At 38.0% G+C, this 20,740-nt stretch overlaps 1 protein-coding gene across 5 annotated transcripts in view; it reads right to left on the reverse strand.

Moving 5' to 3' along the window:
* Positions 1-244: 244 nt before the first annotated feature.
* The window catches only part of NPAS3 (neuronal PAS domain protein 3), a 602,217-nt gene continuing 581,721 nt past the window's right edge, over positions 245-20,740 (reverse strand). For all 5 annotated transcript variants that reach the window (XM_039553021.1, XM_039553020.1, XM_039553024.1 and 2 more), the window contains 3 exons: positions 8,690-8,837; positions 5,463-5,578; positions 245-2,578 (listed from right to left, as the gene is read on the reverse strand). In XM_039553021.1, the coding sequence (XP_039408955.1) occupies positions 1,269-2,578; positions 5,463-5,578; positions 8,690-8,837 (1,574 nt within the window). In that variant the 3' untranslated portion in view covers positions 245-1,268. The remainder of the gene's footprint in view (positions 2,579-5,462; positions 5,579-8,689; positions 8,838-20,740) is intronic.

Raw genomic sequence — 20,740 nt, forward strand, 5'->3', positions numbered from 1 at the left:
ATTTCTGGCAACAAAGACAAAATAGGAGATTTCTTTTCTTTTACTTAATGTGCAGTTTTCAGTTGTAGTTATCTATTTCAAGCTTATTAACCCATCCTTTAGTTTTAAAACATATTGGTTTCAACACTAGAAATAAGGAAAATGAAAACAACAAAAAATACCCAAATCAACGAACAAAAAGAAATTTACAACCTTCCCTCTATAATATTAAATGAAAAACAAAATAAAACATGTTAAATAGTTCTTCTGGTTTTTTTTTCTTTTTACTCTGAAGTGTTATTTGATGTTGTAAAATTAGACTCAGTTACACTGAGAAAAGAATAAAGCAAAACAATATGCACCTAAGAAACTGCTCCTCCCGTCAATTAAATTGAGTTTTTTGTTTTTAAGCACTTTTTGAAAAAGGCTTCCTGACCCATTTAAATTTGATGTGAGGCTATGCTTGTTAGTTTGGAGGTAACAAATTTTAAGTCCTGCAGCAAATGTTAATGAGGGCTTTTGTCTTAACTAACCAAGGAGACTGCAGCACCCCACTACAAACCAGTACGGAACACATTCTTTCCAAAAAACCCAGCCCACAAGCTGCATATTGTATGAAGACATTACAGATTAATAAATGATAGCACCATGGTTTTAGAAATTAAGTTAAAGTTTCAGTAATTAACATTTAGTCCAACTTTTTAACATTCTAGTCACAGGCCAGAAATTAACTTTTTAAGAACCCAAATTATTTTATGTGCAAGTAAGAAAATCTTAACCATAAAAAGAGAATTAAACTCTGCATAAAATTCTAAAATACTATCCCCTATTTTAAAGGAATTAGGAACAAAACCCCCTTTTTATTTGACTTAGTCAAACAGGGCACATTGTTTATGCTTGTCTCTTTTAATCTTGATCATATCAAGATCATTTTGAAGTAAAACCAATGGTTGTCACTTTAAAATCTCTTTACCACAACACTGAGTATTCTATGGCAGAGGCATACACATATTAAAGGCATCTTAATAAAGATGCAAAGGAAAAAACACACATCTTAGAAGAAGACAAAATGGCAGGCAACTGGTACTTCGACTCTTTGAAGGCAAAAATAAAAAAATATCTTTACATTAAAGAATAAGTCAAGTTAAAGAGAAAGGGAATGAAATGGGGCCATCATATTGAGATAATAAGCTGACCTGCTCAAATTCAAAGTGCTAGAATTAAAGGTCTAAATTAAAACATAGTCTATGCCTCAGAGTATAACACTGAACACAGTATGTGGTCATATTTCAATCCTCTTTCCGTTCCAGAGTCTGTGTAGTGTGAATGCCATTGCTGTACACAGGAAATGGAAGAGTGGAAAAAAGTCCTTCGGCAGTTGTGAACACATTCCCTGCAGGCATTTGGGTCAGACTGGCCCCGCTCACAGCACTTCCAAATGGTCCCGACATATTGAGTCGGTGAACGTGGTGGTAGAGCATTTCCATCGGTGTTTTAGGATCCAGACCAAAGCTGGGGCTGTTAACATCAACAAAGTTAACAGCATGGGTATTGGGGAGGAGGTTGCCCTGCATGGCTAAGGTAACTTCAGCTGGAGCATACCGAATAGTGCCAGTGGTGTAGACCCTCTGAGCAGCAGTGCTGGTCGCAGCAAGGGTTCCCGTTACCCTGTGAACCAAAGGAAGCACCACATTGCCTGCTTGTAACCTCTGAAGGGCTTCCAGGTCCCCAGTGTACAACAAAGAGTTGGAAGTTGTGGGACCTCCTGGATGTTTGTCCCTTGGAGATGCTGAAAGTGGGGGTGACAAAGGGTCAGAGGACACTGGAGCCAAGGCCGAGTTGGATGAGGTGCTGAACTGAGTTTTACGGCTGGCAGTATTTTCAGTCCCCGGTGGGGTGAGAACAGAGTCTGGAATGGAGACATGTAAACTACTGCTGGCTTGGGGGGAAGGGAAGTGCTCGGAACTGGGGGGCTTGGTCATACTGTAGGGTGATTCATTCCTTGAGATTTCCCTGTTGGGTGGGTAATTCCAAATACTGCTATCATTATCAAAATTGATAGGTTCTGAGATTTCTGTTTTAATTTTGAGCACTGAGGCACTGTTTGGTGACGAGAGCAGCTGGGGCTGGTCCACCAAAGCTGAGTCAAGTCCATTTGGACTTGAGGTGCTTGACAGCCTTCTCCGGGTCATGCTGCCTCCCTTTTGCTTTTTTCTCCTCTTCTTCCTCTTCTGATGTTTGCTGGAAGACTGGGCATTTACTTCACCTGCACTGTCTGAGTCCTTGGCACTGTCGGAGGTCAGCGATTCACAGTTCTGCAACCGCAAGTCTGACTCACTCTCAACATAGCGCTCCACCTTGATCTGCATAGAGCCAAGAGTGCCAAAACTGTCCTCAGGGGCCTTTTGATTCTCGAAGTCTGAGTTTTCAAAGCTGTCATCACTGTCCCTGCTGTCCTGGTTGCTGGAGCTGTTCCCATCATCATTACAGTTCATTTCATTATCTGACTGATTTCCTGACTTTTTCCTGTCGGATTCAGGGTCTTCACTGTTTTCTGACTGGTTTCCTTTCTCATCTGACTTTGAGTTCTCATTGTCCTCTGGAGCAAAATGAAAGTGAAACAAACCATTAGCAATAGGAACATAGTAGTATAATCCAAGTCCAGATTTCTACCTACCAATGAGGTTGGATTTGCTTTAAACTTTTTTGGCAAAAGACGTTCTCTTCTGTAGAGCTGCATTTTTTTTTCAGGGTTGTGTTGGGAGAGTTTTGCTCACCATGAATGTCTCTGACTCAGGACTGTTAATGCACTAGAAGCCTATGCTATATGGCTGCACTTCGACTGAGGGAGACTTTTCATCTGTTCACTGGACAAGAATCACGTTGACAGCTGTGAGCACAATGGCATTGTAGCTGTGCCATCCAAAGAGGACTCAGTGAACAATCCTATTATCACTGTTATGTTTTGGTGACTGTTCTTTCACATCCATGTTCTCCTACAGTGGGCAGGTGTCTAGGTATAGCACTATTTACTAATGAAGATTCTAGTACTCTCATCTCAATTCCCTCTGACCACTGCCACTTTTGAAGTGGCATAGAGTCTCTGGCTGCAGTGGAATTACTGCTGATTTCCTCCTGCATGAGAGGAGCAGCAAGTCATATGTGTATAAATCTGAATGAATGAATAAACCAATTAAAATGAATGAATAAACCAGTTTATTGTTAAAACAATTTTGTTATGTTGCTAGACTGTCTTCTCATGGTCTCCTAAAGTACAACGAATATAAAAAAATACAGAAAAAATTATCAGCCAGCGAATTAAATTCTTGATTGATCCAATTCATCTAAGGACCATTGAAAATAGCACAGCTACAGCACTGAGAAGCTGTCACTCTTCTTGCCTGAATTCATTTAATTATAATTCTAATATGGGTGAGATAAACACTCTAACCCACTGGACTCAGAGAGCCAAAGCAGCTTTGAGACTGAATATGCTCCATTATCACACTATGTTTGAAAGGGTCACGAAAGGTTTCAGGAAACCCTGTCCTTTACAGACCAGCCAGAAATCTTTTGTTGCCTAATAAAAGATGTTTTTCACTCATCAGAGCCAAGTACTACCCTTTTCAATATACTAGTTTTAGGGGACAGGGGAAGGGCCAGTTTGCCTCTAAAGATATTGGTTCCTTCTGGAGCTAAGTCAATACCAAACAATTTCCCAGAAGTGCCGAAGGCGGGTTGGACAGGAAAGCTGCCTGAGCATTCAGGACACTGCACTTCACAAGTCACTTAGTGGGACGTTTGCTTGTGTTAGCAGCAGCAGAGAGACCCTTCCTTTTGAAAAATAAAACCTACAGAAGCTACGTAGCAGTTGTAAACCCCTAAGTCTCATCCAGCTTTTTGTTCCACCTAGGACTGAATTTTTCCTACAATTTTTTTTTTTCCTTTTTTTGAAGATGCTTTCTTTTAAGGCCATGGTTTCTAGCTGATGAAGAGTGGTCTTAGAGGGAGGTGGTCTAACGCTGCACAATATTTGCCTGGGATTATGTTAGAGCTTGAACTGAACTTGTAGGTTTCATGCAAAAGGCTGGTCCAATTTCAGGTCCTTTGGCATTTCTATTTAATTCCTTTGTAATAAACAAGCCCCTGAGTCTTCTGTTTTCCAAGACTCACAGACATCTCCTTCTGAGATGTCGATATCTGTGCACCTTTGGAATGCTGTCTTGCTCTGCATCAGCTTTAGAAGTCATGAATGTACGTGTACTTCTCACGTTCTCACCTGGAGAAACTTCCAGTGCATATGGGAAATGCAAACTGTTCTCCACATATGTGTTATTTGGCTATTTAGGAACAAGACAGCATAAAGGAAGCACTGGGAATGTATGAAGAGATTCCCAATGACAGTGGTCAGCAAGCCTGCACATTGACGTAAACCATCAAACCAAGCTGTCAAAGGAGAACAAATAAAAGCAAAAGATGAAAGAGAACAGCAATATCATAGAATATTAAGGCCTGATCCTCTTCTTGCTTTTTCTTGATTTATATCACTATGATCCATTTTCTCCAGAGTGTTTTTGGTTGTTATCATAGACATGAGAGAAAAATCATCCATCCATCCATCTATCTATCTATCTATCTATCTATCTATCTATCTATCTATCTATCTATCTATCTATCTATCTATCTATCTAATCTATCCATCCATCCATCCATCCATCCATCCATCCATCCATCCATCTATCTTGCATATGACAACTGAGTAACATCATTACTTCTCCGGCACCAGGAAAGCACACTTCTTTCAAGGCCAGATGATTTGCACCTGTGCCTAGGTAATCACTATTAAAATTAACAGGGAATGTGTGAACCATCTGTGCCCTGGACCATCTGCACAGATGTAGGACTAATCTACACATAGAACTTGACAAGTACACTCAGCTTTTGAAAACCAGCTGAAGTCCCAGACTCAAAGAGCTCAGAAACAAGTTCTTGAACCCACATCTTTTAATTTAATATAACTTTTAACCCAAGAAAACTCTCAAATTTTTCAATCTTCACTGCCCCCTAGTGAGACTCTTCAAGAATGTATTTTTACAGGAAAAAGAGTCATAAAGATTGACAGTAGAGACCTGTCTGCAGAATGTCTGCTTACTTTGGAAAGAGAAGAACTAGAATTTTATCCAACTGTTGCAATCCCAAGTCCTCTGCACAAGGCACAATACCTGTTCATAAGCACAGCTGGGAAATAAAATATTTAGTTTGGTGCTATGTAGACAAGAATGCATGGAGAAAGTGAAGAGAAATTCTGAGGGAATGGAAATGCTGTCATTAAAAGATTTTGCTAGTGTTTTTCAATTTAATATGATTTTTAAAATTTGTTATAATGGAAAAATACTTGAGAAGTAAAAGCAGCTGGAAAGCTGACTGTGGAGCTGTCATGATATGAACCTCTTGTGGGCGTAAAGGCACACCATGTGTGTTACCTGAGTTGTCCTTTGAGTCCGATTCAGAGTCAGAGGTCTCCGAGGATTCTGAGGTTTTCTCTGGCAGATGAGGAAGCTGTGCAATATCCATTGGAGTGTCCTTGTACTCTGGGTTACTGAAGAGGATACAGCAAATATAAACACAATTGGATGGTTTGCAGTTTCATGATTTTTTCGTCTTTTCATATCAAAGTTCAGGAACAAAGAACATAAATAGGAAGAACATCAGAGTAAACACAGAAACATATATATTTTGGCTCCTCAGAGCTTCACAGCAGGAATTTTGTGAAGGTTTATTTTAATACTGCAGTCAAATACTTTTATTGACCTTGTTTGATTCTAGTGAAGTTTTAGAGCTTTCAAGGCATCCTTACTGAAGTGGGACATCATGGCTTGTGTGATATCTAGAAGTAAAGCTACACTGTGTAATCATCCAACAACAAAATATCTTGATTTCAATCCCATTACTGTGCCTGGGAGGACAGAGAAGGTGTTTTAACTTTTCCAATCTGTTTCTCGCCCACTGGCAGTGTCTATTAGAGTTACCTGTGTAAAATGTTCTCTATCAACCTTGCCAGAGTCCTCTCAATACCTGTTTTTCTCAACATCCCAGTTTTCCACACTTTAATCAAGCATATCATACATAAAGTTATTAAGAAGGTGCTCAGCTAGGGCTAAAGGAAGTCACCACTGCTCCAAAGGATCTGGCCAAAAATTGGATGAAATAGGTTATATATTTTTTAAACACTGCACACATACATCCACATCAGCAAGAAACCAAAAACAACCTCTCTAACTATATGACAGATGCACATGTGCATGTTAAGATGCATATGTTAGGGATAAAGAACTGTCAACACACCCATTATAATCATGTCTTCATCTGCTCATGTGGTGCTCACCTGTGACTTGTTAGCAATGAACATGACTGCAATCTAAAAAAGCTATACTGCCAGAGAAATGGAAGAAAACCCCTACAACACCATGCTTTTGCTTGGTTTGTACCTTTCAAAATGTGTTCCTTCCCTAAATCCATGCAACTGCAGAGGAACAGACATAGCTAAACATAACTGGCATAGGAATATTAAAAATAACAAAGTCTTTAATAATTTTTGAATAGGTGAGCATTTCCATGCAGTTCAAATTCAAGTCTGGAAAATCCACAGTCCTGCATAGAACTATATGAGGCAGCACTGGGGGTGCCTGACACACTACCACAATGACAGTGTGCTGATATTCAGCCTCTTAGATTGTACTGTGAAAACTCAGAGTTCACACAGATCACACTGAGATACCATCTTACGATTATCATCTTTATGGCTTTGTCCTGACAAAGTGACTTTGTTCTGCTGCATCCCAGGGCAGTCCCCAAATTTGCCCCCTCCAAGCAAAAGATGTTTGAGGGCTTTTGCACTGTGAATAACAGGTTGCTAGAACAAGAACAGCGTTAATCCTCCCTGTCACTATAATTAGTCTATCCTTTTACAGACAGCTGAATCATACTTTCTAATGCATGGAAATGTATACAGACCAGTACTCCTGCTACGGGTAGACCTAATTATGCCTTGATCTGTTATTAAAATATTATTTAGACATTTGGATCTTTTGTGGATTCCAGTACAAGGAGAAATCCAATTTAAAAATACAAATTCAGTGAAGATGTTAATATTTCTCTAATAGACTGCTGAGTGGAATACAGCAGAAAAGTCAGGTTCTGGGAGGTGACCTGGGGAAGACCACGCTGCTTTTCTTTTTTTTTTGTTAGGTATATTCTGCTTGTAGAGAAAATTATTTTGTGGGATGTTTGTGGACTAGGTTCACCTATTGTTTGGAAAGTAGCAAAGGGGACAGAGACAGCTGTTCATAATTCTTATGGACCACTTTTACAGCTAGAGCTGGGAAATATGAGAACATTTCAGGGCATTTTGAAGCCCTGTTAAGGACTGGGGCAGTGAAGCTGTATTTCCAGTTCAGAATTGCCAGCCTTAAGCTGATCTCCTGAAATGCTGCATTCTGCCTAACACTTGCAAAAAAGAGACAAGAAAGTAGCAGGATAAGGATATATTCAGAAAAGCCTGTGCTCAATCATATCAGGCCAGAAACACGCAAGTCTCAGTGAAAACTCTGCTGCTGTGGAAGGTTTCCCACAGTACCCCTTCAATGCTCTCCTGCCAGGGGTTGCTTCCTTCTCTTCCCCAAAAGGGGAATCAAAAGCATTTCAGCATGCAAGTTTAGGCAGGCACAGCCTCTTCAGGCCTTGCTGGACTTGGCATAATAAGTCACAGTCTAACCCCTAGACATCACTTTGAACTCCCATGGCATCAAAGGGAATGTAACAAACCATGACAAGCAACTTAAAAAGAGAACATGCCAGAAAATGACAATTGCATTACATGACAATCTCAAGGTTTCAAATTTTATTTGTTTGTTTGTTCTGCTTTGGAATGAAACAGAAAATCTCCCAATCTTATTGAACATTTTCACAAAACAGAATGCATTGAAAGGTATTTTCAGATGAGAAAGGTCAGGTTTATAATTCACTGTCTCTCAGTGACTGTTGGTTTTCCCTTGAGCTCTGAAACCAGTCCTTTAAAAATACTTTGGTAAAACAGAATTTCTCAGGGAACAGCCTTTCATTCAAGCCATCACTACTATTTCTGTTTAAAATAGTTCTAATAGCTTAAAATAGTACTTTATAGTACTTTAATTTTTAAATCCTATTTTGCATTTTTCAGTGTGAATATTATTTGATGCTTATAGGAACAACAAAGTAGTTTGAGCCTTTTTTGTCTTGAGAAAGTTCCTCTCTCTGGAGTGAACTGGCAAATGCCTTTCAGAGATAACTTTTTTTTTTTGCATACCAGCATTTTGCTTCCCTGCATTTTTAATATCTAAATAAAACTGTGCCGAACAATTCACACCAGATTTTATAACACAACTACTGAAAGTTGGTGTGGATAATTTTTATCTTTGAGCTCAGGTTGAGAAGATTTCAGGGCATGCAATAAAATGGTGGAGGGTTTATCTCAAGACTAAGGTGGAAAAATAATTCAAGAATATTCTCATGTGCTGAGACACGACAGATGCCTCAATAACTATAACAAAATGGCATGGCTTTTGAGGTGGACTATATGAAAAGTTCTTCTTAACTTTCTCTAGACTTCTCACCAACAGAGACAAGCAACAGAGACAGCAGTTCAGGCAAGAGAAGTGAGTGGAAGACCTACCTAAGGAGGTAATTGACCCAAATGATATTCTTCTCGCTTGCGTTCTTGGCGTTGACAGCTATGGTTGCACTAGATTGTATCCAGATATAACCTCCATTCTTCTGCATCCAGCGGTAATACTTTGTTACACATTGACCCTTATTCAGCACTGACAGGAAAATACAAACAAAACAGAAGCAAGATACAGCACATGTTAGAATTGTGGTAAAATGATCCTCATTGTACAGCATGTCACAGGTATAAGCAGAAGATGGCTTCCTTTGGATTTAATACCAGTGAGATAACAATCAGGATCTGAAGTTCAGTATAACTAGCTATGTGTTTTACAAGTTTTTAAAGTATAATTTTATTCTGCTTTTGGAAACTCTAGTGGAAGAAGAAAAGTAAAAAAAACCGTACAAATCTCTATGGTTCACGGAATACTTATTGCTGTGTGGACATTTCCAATGCACTCAATGTCAAACTGTAAAAAAAGAAAAGGAAAAAAAGAGGCAAATTTATATGTGATTTATTCATAGCTCCTAGGTAGACCTCTTTGAGATTCTGGATATTTGAAAGGTTTGGGAAGATACTCTACTCCTGCTGCTTTGATCATTTCTCCTTATTGCAGGCGATATCAACCACTGAACTTATACATCTGTTTCTTTGATCTTGTCAAACAGAATTTACAGTTCTCAGATGAACCAAATCTCCACTGGTCAGTGGGGGAAAAGTCTTTGGAGAATTTACTTTCTACCAGAGCAAAGTAAATCCACCAACAGGCTGAGAAAGAGGCCTAAGGGAGGCACAGAATGGCTTGGTTAGAGCCAAAGAGTGACAGATCTCTCCGATGTTTGATATATGCTAGGAAACAGAGAAAGAAGTAAAAGCAATCAGTAATGCGAAACGGTGCTGTTAAATGCTCACAGCAAGATGGCTTAAAAATACAGATGTTTAAAGTAATACTTCAGCCAAAATATTGCCAAGTTGAAACGGATTTGTTTTGTATCTGATTCTTCAGTGTCAGGAGAAGGGAATGAAATGCAAATCTTTCAGTGGAGGGGAGCAGCATGTGCTTATAAAACCCATAAACCGCACAAAATCTGGGCACGGTTGTTGCTGGCCTCCCTGCATTCCTCACTATTCCCACAAAGCTTTGTGCACTAGAGGGCAGTGTGCCTTCACATTCACCGCCTGCTTTTGTCATGTCCTTGTCTCCGTCTGCTAAAATGAAAAACCTCTAACTGCTGTAATAAATTTGGCTAAATTAGCTGCTAAATGGTTATCTCAAGTAATATGTATTTGCATTAATCATCTTGCTCTAAACCAGAACAAGCCAGAGTCCTAAAGACGTAGTAAATTCATATTGTCCATTTAATTACGGCTAATAAGTGCTTCATATACAATAGTTTCATGAAGTACACTTTCTTTTTTTTTCTTTCTTTTTTTTTTTTTTTTTTTTTTTTAGAGTGAAAAGAAAAAAGTCACTTTGGAAAAGAATAAGTATTTAAGGCAGTTAAAGTTCCTACCATAAATGTGACAGATGACACTTTGGAGCTTTCAAGTTAACCAAATGTCTATACCCTAATTATACGTATGAATGTATCTATATCTAAACCCGTGTACAGCAGATATCTACCGAAAAAGATGTTTACAAAGGCGGCCATACAAACAGTGACGTTTCCTTACCTTGGAGGTATCCCTCAATCCCCACAGCAATTTTTCAACTACTAGAGAAAAATATGCATGTAAAATAGTGCAGTGTAAAGTGAATGTGAAGTGCAAGTTATGTTCAGCCCTAAGATAAACAAATATTTGTATCTGGGTCTTGCTGTTTTTCAGCAGCCTCTAGTGAACTAAGTTTGTTTCTAGCAGACATCAATATTTCCCTAAATTTTTACTTTTGTATTTCAAGCTCTAAATATTCCACTGTGATCATCCATTGTCTTCAAAACCTCATTATACAGCAGAATAAATATAAAATATGAACAACTGACTACCCAGCATTTCTGTCAAACCAATGTTGTAAGCCACTTTAGAAAACAATCTCACATAAATTAGCCTAACTTTATCAGTTATGAAGAACAAGGGAAGAAAAGCACTGCTGTAAGTTTTGATTATGGTAGGCATTTCCATTTCAGTGAAATAGGACATTCAAAATACTCTGCTTACAGCTGAGTGCAAAACTGATGTGCACACAAGTGTGGAGTGATACTCTCTCTCTTCTGGAAACATGAATACCCAGAGTTGTGTGCAGGAACTAGTAAAATCTATCTGCACTTGCACCTACTAAATACACCGCTATCTTCCTTGGAACAGGTTTTGTCTAGGGAGTTTACCATGCTACACAGATGCCAAAGGACAACTGTCCACATACACATTTGAAAATCAAAGTACCAGGTGAGTCACTAGCCAGTGGCTGAAGGGCACACTGCAGTTCTGCATAGTGATAGCTATAAGGACTCAGATTCTCCAGCTCTTTTGGTCATCCTAGACAAGTCCTTCAACCCTCAGTAACTTTTATATTGGTTGTTGCACCACTGGAAAAGTCTGTGTCATGGACTGAACAGAGCATTCATTTCAGAACTATGGAAAGAGGAAAAGGTGCTTGCTTTCTCAAGAATGAAAATTCAGTGCATCAGAGCTATATACAAACCATCTACACTCAGAGTTCAGGCTCCCAAGTACAAAGAATACATCCAAAGAAAGTCTGAAATGCTGTATTAAAAATGAACTTTCCATGAAGTTAATCTACCTGCAAATTTCCACTCTATTTTTGGCCAGCTCAGATATATTGCCAGATACACAGAATTTTCCTTGCTGCATCTGTCTAAAGCACATTTCATATAAGAGATTTGTGGACCAAGCTCTGAAGGAAGTCCCACGATTCAATATAAAAATTCTCTCTGTAAAGAGATTCTTTGGCAGGCAAGATGCACTGTGCTGCTAAATCTGGTTCTTACCTCTTTTGAGAGTGCACTAGGCACCCCTAAGTCAGTTCTGAAAATTCACAGTGTACCTTGGAAAGAAATTTCTCAATGTGATGAAAGAAAATAATGAAACAACATTTGAAGTGTTTTCTAATTTAGAGTATTTTTTAACTGCTGGCATTGCCAACCTGCAACTTAGAAATTAGCTGAGAATTTTGAGGAAAAAAAGCAATTAGAAGGAGGCATCAGGAAGGGAAATCTATCCAGTTTATTGATAACCTAGTGTACTCAGTAAAGCCCAGTTTAATTTTCAAGATCTTCAGTTTGAAGGTACAGAGAGTCCATTAATAAAGTTACTGATTTTGAGAAGAAATTAAAGCAAAGAGTCACTCCACTCTAAGCTCTGATTGTGAAGTTATGTTTTGTAACTAGCAACAAACCACGCATTTCAGTTTAGCATAAACTTCTGAAAATGTAATGCCATGTAGATTACATCTTGAACGTTTTCAGGCAAATCCCTCACTCACTGAGCAGTGCAAATAATTTTATATTTCTATTTGTATTATGCATGGAGTACCCAGTGTGGTAGACAAGGTGAAACTTGTGACCACGTTGGTGGGATGGTGCATGTGACGGGATTATGCAGGATTGGGTTATATAATTATATACAGATAAACACACTCACACACACATACATACACAAACCCTTTAATCAAAGGGACTAACTGAGGGTTAATGTTTTAAAATTGGTGACCTTTATGTCAGCTGCACAGATATATTCCCTAAAATGGCGGATGCTAAACCTGATTAAAATTTACTGAAATGTTACCTAGTTCCTCAATTTGAATTCAGTGGTTAGCATGCAAGGAGTGCACAGTATGTCATGCTAAGAACTAAAAAACCTCACTTATTTCTCAAAGTATGAATATATTGCTGTGTACACAGTTCCCAACAGAGGGATTTCAGTTTTCCTTGGTAGCTTTGTGCACAGCAATATTCTTTTAGCGGTGGAATGAAGGAGGGGGAAAAAGAAGAAACAGTCAGTGTTCTTTGCAGGAACCTATTTCTGTTAGAAAATTAAAATAAATCAGTACAAGTTTGTCTTCAGAAATATGGTTACAAAAAGAAAAAGAACATAGTTTCTTCCTGTAAGGCTGTTCTGAGAAATCAAAGCCAAAGCTTCTAAATAGTGAGTTGTGTTTTAAAAGAAGGAAGTAGCTTAATTCAGTTTGAAGAGGAGATGAAGAAATTGTGTATCAAAAGCAGGCTTTTAGTAAAGTCTCTTACAAAAGGACATTTTACTCGTGTGCATATGCATTTAAAAGCTACACTATATTGCGTATTCAGGTAAGTATTGAGTAAATAGGAAATGATGAGATCATCTTACATATTCACACAGCTTCACAAAGAGGCTCTTTATAATTGGTGAAAATATTGAGGTTACATCTGCTGTGCTATTCACCCTTCTCCTTGAAATACCTTTATCAATGACTGGATGGTATTGATACTGAACTCCTCTTGTGATAAACTTATAAGAATATTTTTAATTTACTGCATGAGGATGAAATTGCCATACTTAATACTACAGTCGGATACTTAGCTGCAGCCACAAGTACTCTTTCTACATTCACAAAACTGGCAGACGAAACATGAAAAGGAATACTGACTCTTTAATCTCCACTTCTCCACCTAAGGCCCAAGGCAAGCTGACAGGGTAACTTCGTTCTGGAAACAGAGGGGTTTTTATTTTTTTAATTCTGGATTACATTTTCTTCTGCTTTTGAAAACTGTGGGCTATAGGGGAATGAACCTGGCATAGACTTAAAACAAGAACAAGTTTCTTTATCTGAAAAGTTACAGTCCTTGATGCTTACAGGAAGGTCATTTTCAAAACCCACAGGAAAAATAGCATCAGAGCCAGAAAGAGTGCATTAAGTGCCTTATTTGCTTGTAACAGAGACAGTTTTCCATTTATAACAGCTCTGAGGATCAAGTGAGTCTTTGATGTTGTAAGGACTTTCCTATAGATTTTGCAATTAGTGAGCTAGATGTTTTAAATAGTGGGTATCCACAAATTGGATTTTAGCAATGAAAAATATTTAGCAATGTTAAATGATGCTTGCTACAGAATTAGGAGCCAGATGATAGGAGGCTTGTAGATATTCAGTGAGGAATCATACGTCAACTACGTAATTCTCTGCAAACACTTCTATTTTGGATCCACTACATGGGGTAGAGTGAGGAGGAGGGGACTTAAGCCTGCACAGTGTGAAAATGCATTGTCTACCTACCAGGCCAAAAGCAAGGCCAACAGCAGATTACTTGGAAAAGAATGCCACCTTCCCGTCACAAGAGTCCCTGTGGGTCATACTGCTCTACCTCTCTTCGTTGCACACAGTTCCTTACCAGCCCTGTCTTACTGTATCTCAACAGAGTTCTTTTAAGAAAAATACAAAGTTGATAACTGTTTTAAGAAAATACTGGTTCTGTGAGGCTTTAGAAAGCTGCATTTTTACTCACAGCATATGACCAGAGAAAGCCCTGAGTGGTGGACAGAGAACATCTTTTTTTAGCATAGGGTAGAATGCAATCTATTGTGTCAATACCACTGACTGAGACCTGGCTGCTACTGTGATATGAATATCAGACAGTAATAGTTTCTGGTTTATAAACATAAATTCATCTTTTCCTACCATAAGCAGGAAGTAGCAGATCAGGTTCATGAAAGAAAACTGCGCCTCACTGATAGCCAAACCCCCACCTAACTACTTAATTCACCTGGGATGTTCTTTTAAGCATCTACAGTCACTCTAAAAATGCTAAGTATGGCAATTGATTCATTGCTTACTTTGCAATATGAAATACTGCTTAATCTTCCAGTGTAGGGATGTTACATACACAAATATGTGATAAATTAGGCAAAATTAAGTATCAACAGCCTCGCAGAAAAAAAAAAAAGCCTTGATCAAGCATTTAGAAACATTTGAAACCTTAAGAATGTTTAAAAACTAAGCAATACTTTTCCTGCCTCTTTGCAGAAAAGCAAATATTAAAAGTGGTCTGAGTCAAAGTATTAAAAAATGTGGATTCATATTAGGATCAAAGATTGTAACTTGTCAAATACAGTGAGGAAAGCCTTGCATGCTGCATGTGCAAATTATCTCGGATTGGGACCAGGAAGATGTTTTGTTTAAAACCAATCCTATTTTATCAGTTTATATGACATCAGTTCACAGCAGCAGTGCAAATTTACTAAAACCAAAGACACAAAAATTAGTTTTTCCCAGTACTATGGAAATAATCTTCTCCTACTTGAACAACAGAGGAACTTTTCTTCCCCTCTCCTTTTTGTAATTATTATAACATACCATTTTCCCATGGCCTAATATTTGAAATGACAACTTTATAATTATGCATAACCATGAATATTAACAAGACTATATAATTCTAGGTAAGATGTTTATTTCAAAACATTGTGTAGGTATTGATCAAATGAAATGCAATGTATTGCTAAATGCACTATTCAATGCAAGCTTATGGCATGCATATCAGAAAACTTTTCTCTGGTTTCTATAGATAAAATTGATGCAAATAAAACTAACTGTATGAGTTTATTTTATGACAGACTGAATTGAAAAATGAACAGTAGATTTTTCTACCTAGGATTCTCTAGGCTTTCTTCTCTCTTTCTTAACTTTTACTTTCCCTCATGATTTGTCTCTCTCCCCATGACTTCAATCCTGCCATAAAGTGAATGTCTTCTGCTAATATTGAAACGGTCATTTAGAAACCCAAGCCTGCTTTGAACGCCAACTTCAGACAGAACTTCCATTATCATTAATGAACTCTCTGTTCAAACTGTAGGGGAAAATGAAATCCCAGATCCAAATTTTGCCCTTAGCTACTAAAACTCAACATCAGAGGAGAAATTTGGCCCTGCTTGCTCAAGAAACTTAAATCTGTCCTCCATCTCTCCACTAACATTAATGTCCATCATATGAAAACATATGTAAGATTAATGATTTTAGAATATAACCCTTTCCATGCCAAATGTATCTGCAGACTATACATAACTACATGTCCTAAAAATAGGAAAAGAGACTGAAGATTCATAAAAGTAGACTGGCAGCAATATTAACTTTATCTTTGAATTACCTAGGTTAAAGATGGTCTGTCTGTTTTAAGGGACAGAATCCCTTTAAACATTATTTCATTTCTGGGATAAGAGTCCCTGTTTGGGTACTTGGGCTGAGTGAAATGAATGATTTCCTCAGGCTAATCTCTGGAGGAAAGGCATCCAGAGCACAGTGTCATGGTGGTAAGGCACAACCAAATGCTCTTTAGGACTGAAAAACAAACATTAGGCATGTGCTAAAACCAAAGTCATGATCCTTTTTTGCCTTGTATGAAAATAAAAAAATATTTTCTTTACATGCTTCCATTTCTTCAGGCTTCTTATCTCCTGTTCCCCCATCTTGCTGTATCACCACTATCTCCAGTCAAAAGGACTTAAGGGTGCCAGTGTCCAACATGGAAATCTTTGTAGGCCCATACTATGGACAGAGAGGAAGACTGTGCAGGTGGTCAGGCCAGCACTTCTGCAATACTTTGAAAACACCATACACTAGGCTGCCATCAGGATGCCAGTTGGGCTTAGACTAACAAATAGCTAAACCCCTGACATTCCATCAGCCTAATTTAGAATCAATCTTGCTTTCTAGCGATGATAATAAACTTGTACAAACACAAGATTCATTTGTATATTTTAGCATTTTATTTCAGTCCCAGAATGTAAAACCTGACATTGGAAACAGTTTGATTTTTTTGGTCATTGAAGATATTAAGCACTACAAGAGCATTGAAATTTCAATCTGATTAGGATAAAAATTCCTCAGGATCAAAACACTTCTTTTTTTCCCCCTACAGTTTTACTAATTGTGAGCTACTTGACATTGCAGAGTTATTCCACAGCATGATAGCAAAATATGTGAAGTATTTTACTGTTAGAAATTATCAACCCATTCTATTTGTTTTTCATGTGTTTGAGGTTATTAAGAGAATAAAAAATTATAACTGATGTGCATAAGTTAAAAGGGTTAGTTCAACTACAGCTGGTAGGCTAAACCACTAAGCAATATTTTGTACAGCAATGGATTTTTTCTACTGAACATACATAAAAGAAACCATGAATATATAACTGATTTAAAAGCAGACTGAGGGGGTAATATTCCTTGAAAAATAGGGGAGCCATGAAAAAGGTGAATGTGGAATAGTTTATTTTCAGAAAGACTGGATTATTCTAACCACTGGAAACCAGATAAAGTAGATGAGAGGGAGTGCTACCAAACATACTCATCAGAGACCTTTGCTTTATGGGAAATGAACTGCCCTGGCTCAGTGTTCCTGAGGAATTGTATTTCTTATAGCTGTAAATCAAATCCTGAAGAAAGAGGATGATATTTTCTAAGCAATAGCTGACGATAACAGTATCTTTCTTGTCAGAGCCGGGTTTCTGAATTTAGACCTCAATTAGGATTCCAAAATGAAAAAGCACATATTATATACCAATACCAATTGGTATATACTTGTGACAGTGCTCTTGCAAACAATATATTAATTTTGAAATGATGGCACATTATCGTATATTTGCCCAAAAGTATATTCATATACTTCAGAGGTCTTGACTTTTACCCTTCCTTGCTGCTTTCTTAATGACCTTCATTGAACAGTAACATCAAGTACTTGATGTTCAATGAAGACCATTAACTTTTTACAATTAAATAGAAGATTATACTCCTACAGCATATGAAATCCACTCACTCTTATCATGAAACGTACTTCCTAAAAAAGGGCTGCTACAGACTTTTGAATGAAAGCAGTGTCAAAAAGATGGAGGCACATATGCACAACATCATACCCCCGAGAGCAGCAATTGGCCTTGCTGAGCTCTACAGACAGTGCTAAGACCTGATACAACAGTTTTATGAATATGCTTGATTTCTGATGCTGATTAGACATCAAATGTATCCTTCTAGCTTTAAGATCAGGGATATTTTTCACCGATGTCATAAGAACAAGGGCAGTTCTACTCATGCAGGGACTCATGGCTTAGTGAAAGCATACTAACTGCCCTGTGCTTGAGACGCAGTTCAGTCCTGCAATGCTTTTATGCAGTGTTAAGTAAATAGAGAGGATCTTATCACCTTACCCATTCTTACAAGTGGTAAAGTAGAACTGGACCATGAGGGGTCTTTCTAGGGTTTTAGTTCTAGATGCATAACTGTGAAACACAAAACATTCAATTACAGCTCTTTCATGCCACATAACCTAATGAAGAGCTCCGTTATGCAGAGCTAGGATTAGAGACTCTATCTGTGCCAGGGTACAGCCAGACCTGTAATTTTTGAGGGTTTGGATTCAAACAAAAGTTGTTGCAGCTTAGCCAGTTTCTGTGTGTTATCTGAGCCAACAGCTGGGCCATGATGCTGGATATGTACGGGCTGTTAGACAATAGAACATTTTAACTGTGATCTCTGTGAGAGAGACTTGATCTATGGTAAGTGATATCTGTCATGATTCTACCAGCGATTTTTTCAACAAACATGGTGAAGTTGAACAAATGAGAAGTTTCCCAAGCTTCTGAAACCATGAAGCACTATAAAACAGGAAAGAGCTTAATAAGGTAAATTGTAACACCAAAAAATTGGCTGAGAGATTTGTGACAAAGCATGATCATTAAAAGTTTGAATGAAACAGGATAGAAACAACTGCCATAAACTTCTATTTCTGTTTGGAAAAAAAATTATGTTTCAATAACTTATGTTATCATCCCATGTATTCTGGTGTTGCTATAAATGCAGGTGTATGCACAGTTAGAGTCATTCCAAAGGCATCAAGGTATAACTAACATAAATCTCTTAATAGAAATTTTGACCCCTTTGAACCTAATGGAATTTTTGCTATTTACTTCATTTGGCTTGGAATTTTAGTCCATATAAAATTGCTTTTTTAGGGCATAACCCCCATGTCCATTAAAGCCAACAAAAGATTTTCCACTGACCATAACTGACCTTTCATTAGGGCAGTAGTTCCTTTACAAAAGCCTGTTGTCACTGCTATAGTCTTGCAGACCTTCTTCACAATTATACTTGTTATGGTCACATTCCTGAAACTGCTTTTGTCTTCTTTTATCTGAGATAGAGTTAACAAGGCCTGTTTTTCTAAGTTTCTAATGGGCTGCTATGATCTGAAGCCATCAACAGCCCTCTTGATTTTTTTTTCTTGTGTGATTTTGTACAATGTTTTCTTCTTTGCTTGTTTTCCTCTTTGATGTCTTTGAATATCTTGGATATTCTTGGAGAAGGCAGGATGCAGTGGTCTTATTTATTCCTTATGATATGTTATCAGTAAATGGGCAGAATAGCAGTTTTATTTGCATTTCTTTTACCCTTAAATCTACAATTGCAATTTGGGTTTCTTCTTGTTTTAATCACTAAAAATTATTTTATGTCCTGTAGAAATAAACCAAGATTTTTGGTTGCAATCTCCATCAAACACAACTTTTCACTTTGCTGCTTTCTCAAGTCCTGCTTTGTTTTCTCACTAGTGCTTTCTATCCATTACTTTAGTTTCCAGCTCCTCTTCAAAATGTTGCACAATACTGCTTTTTTTTGGTTAGTTTGGTTTTTTCCATTGAGATCTCAAGCAATTATTTCCTATGTTGTACTGGTGAATATCCTGCATTCTCTGTTTTGCGGAACCGGTTCTACCGGATTTTACCTTCCACAGCCAGTGTTTGTCAGTTCATGAATTTTAGCTCTAATTTTATTTTTACCAAACCAGGAGGATTTTCTCTTTCTAGTTTGATTTGAATTTAATTTTCTAGGATTGACAAGTTGCTATGAAGTATTTCTGGGTTTTATAATTTTTTTCTCTTGGTTTCTATACAATTTTTTTTTGTCAAATGCTAGAAACCTGAACATCTCTCTGGGCAAAGATATGAACCACTTCGGCTTCTGCAGAACTTACAGTTGGCAGATGTACTTCCCCAGTTATTCCCAAGACTAATTTAAACTTGAAGATCTTTCATAAAGAGCATGAGTTTGAACACGAAAAGACAAATGCAAAGTCCTGTATCTGGGATGGACTGATTCCCTGCTATGTTACAGGCTGGGGACTGACTGGCTGGGTTGTTGCTTTGTGAAAAGGGACCTTGGGAGTCCTGGTGGACACGATGCTAAGCATGAATCAGCAGGGCTGTAGTAAAAAGTGTACAGCCAGTAGAGCACAGAAAGCCATTATCCTCCTTCACTCATCAGTCTTTAAATTGCATCTGGAATCTAATTTTAGGCTCCTTCTATAGGAAATATATTGATAAACTTCAGTGAGCTCAGTAGAGGTCTGTCAAGACACCCAGGGGCTGGTGTACTTGCTCTGCGAGGAAAGGCTGTGGAACTGGGCTTGTTCAGCCTGAAGACGAGGTGACTTCAGGGGAACCTAGCAGCATATCTGCAAGCAGGATACTGCAAAGATGGAGCCATGAGCTGCACAATCAAAACAGGGAAATTCCAACTGGATAGGAAGAAAAAAACCCCAAGCCACTGTGAGGATAACTGACACTTATTAAGATAATTGGGACAGTTCCTCAGAGAAGTTGTGGAGAATCTGAAGTTTTTCAACATAAACTAGATAAAGTGCTAAAAATTTTGCTTTGAATTAGGGTTGATCCTGTTTTGAGCATTAGGTGAAACTAGATGATATCCCAGAGTACCTTCCAACCTAAATGATTCTATGAGCATCTTGATCCTATAAGGCAAGGAAACAAATATACATAAAAGGTGTAACCAGCCCTGTCTATTGAACAAAACCAACTAGCCTAGCAAGAATAATTATGTTATAGCCACACAGCCAAGTTTGTGAACCCCACTGTGCTGGATGTTGATAGCAGGAGAAATCTCTGTGTTTGTAAAGTTTGCAATCCAATCAGCTAAGCTGGACATACAGTGAGAGCAGGAACACAGGAAGTTGAAGTGACTTTCTGGAAGTCATTCCAGTCTTCAGGGTCTCCTGAGTCCTTGTCCAGTGCTTATACACTGGACCACACTGCACTCACACTCTCTGCATAGATCTTGAATTTTTCTGA

Source organism: Corvus cornix, chromosome 5 (genome assembly GCF_000738735.6).
Source record: "Corvus cornix cornix isolate S_Up_H32 chromosome 5, ASM73873v5, whole genome shotgun sequence".
NCBI classification, from domain to species: Eukaryota; Metazoa; Chordata; class Aves; order Passeriformes; family Corvidae; genus Corvus; species Corvus cornix.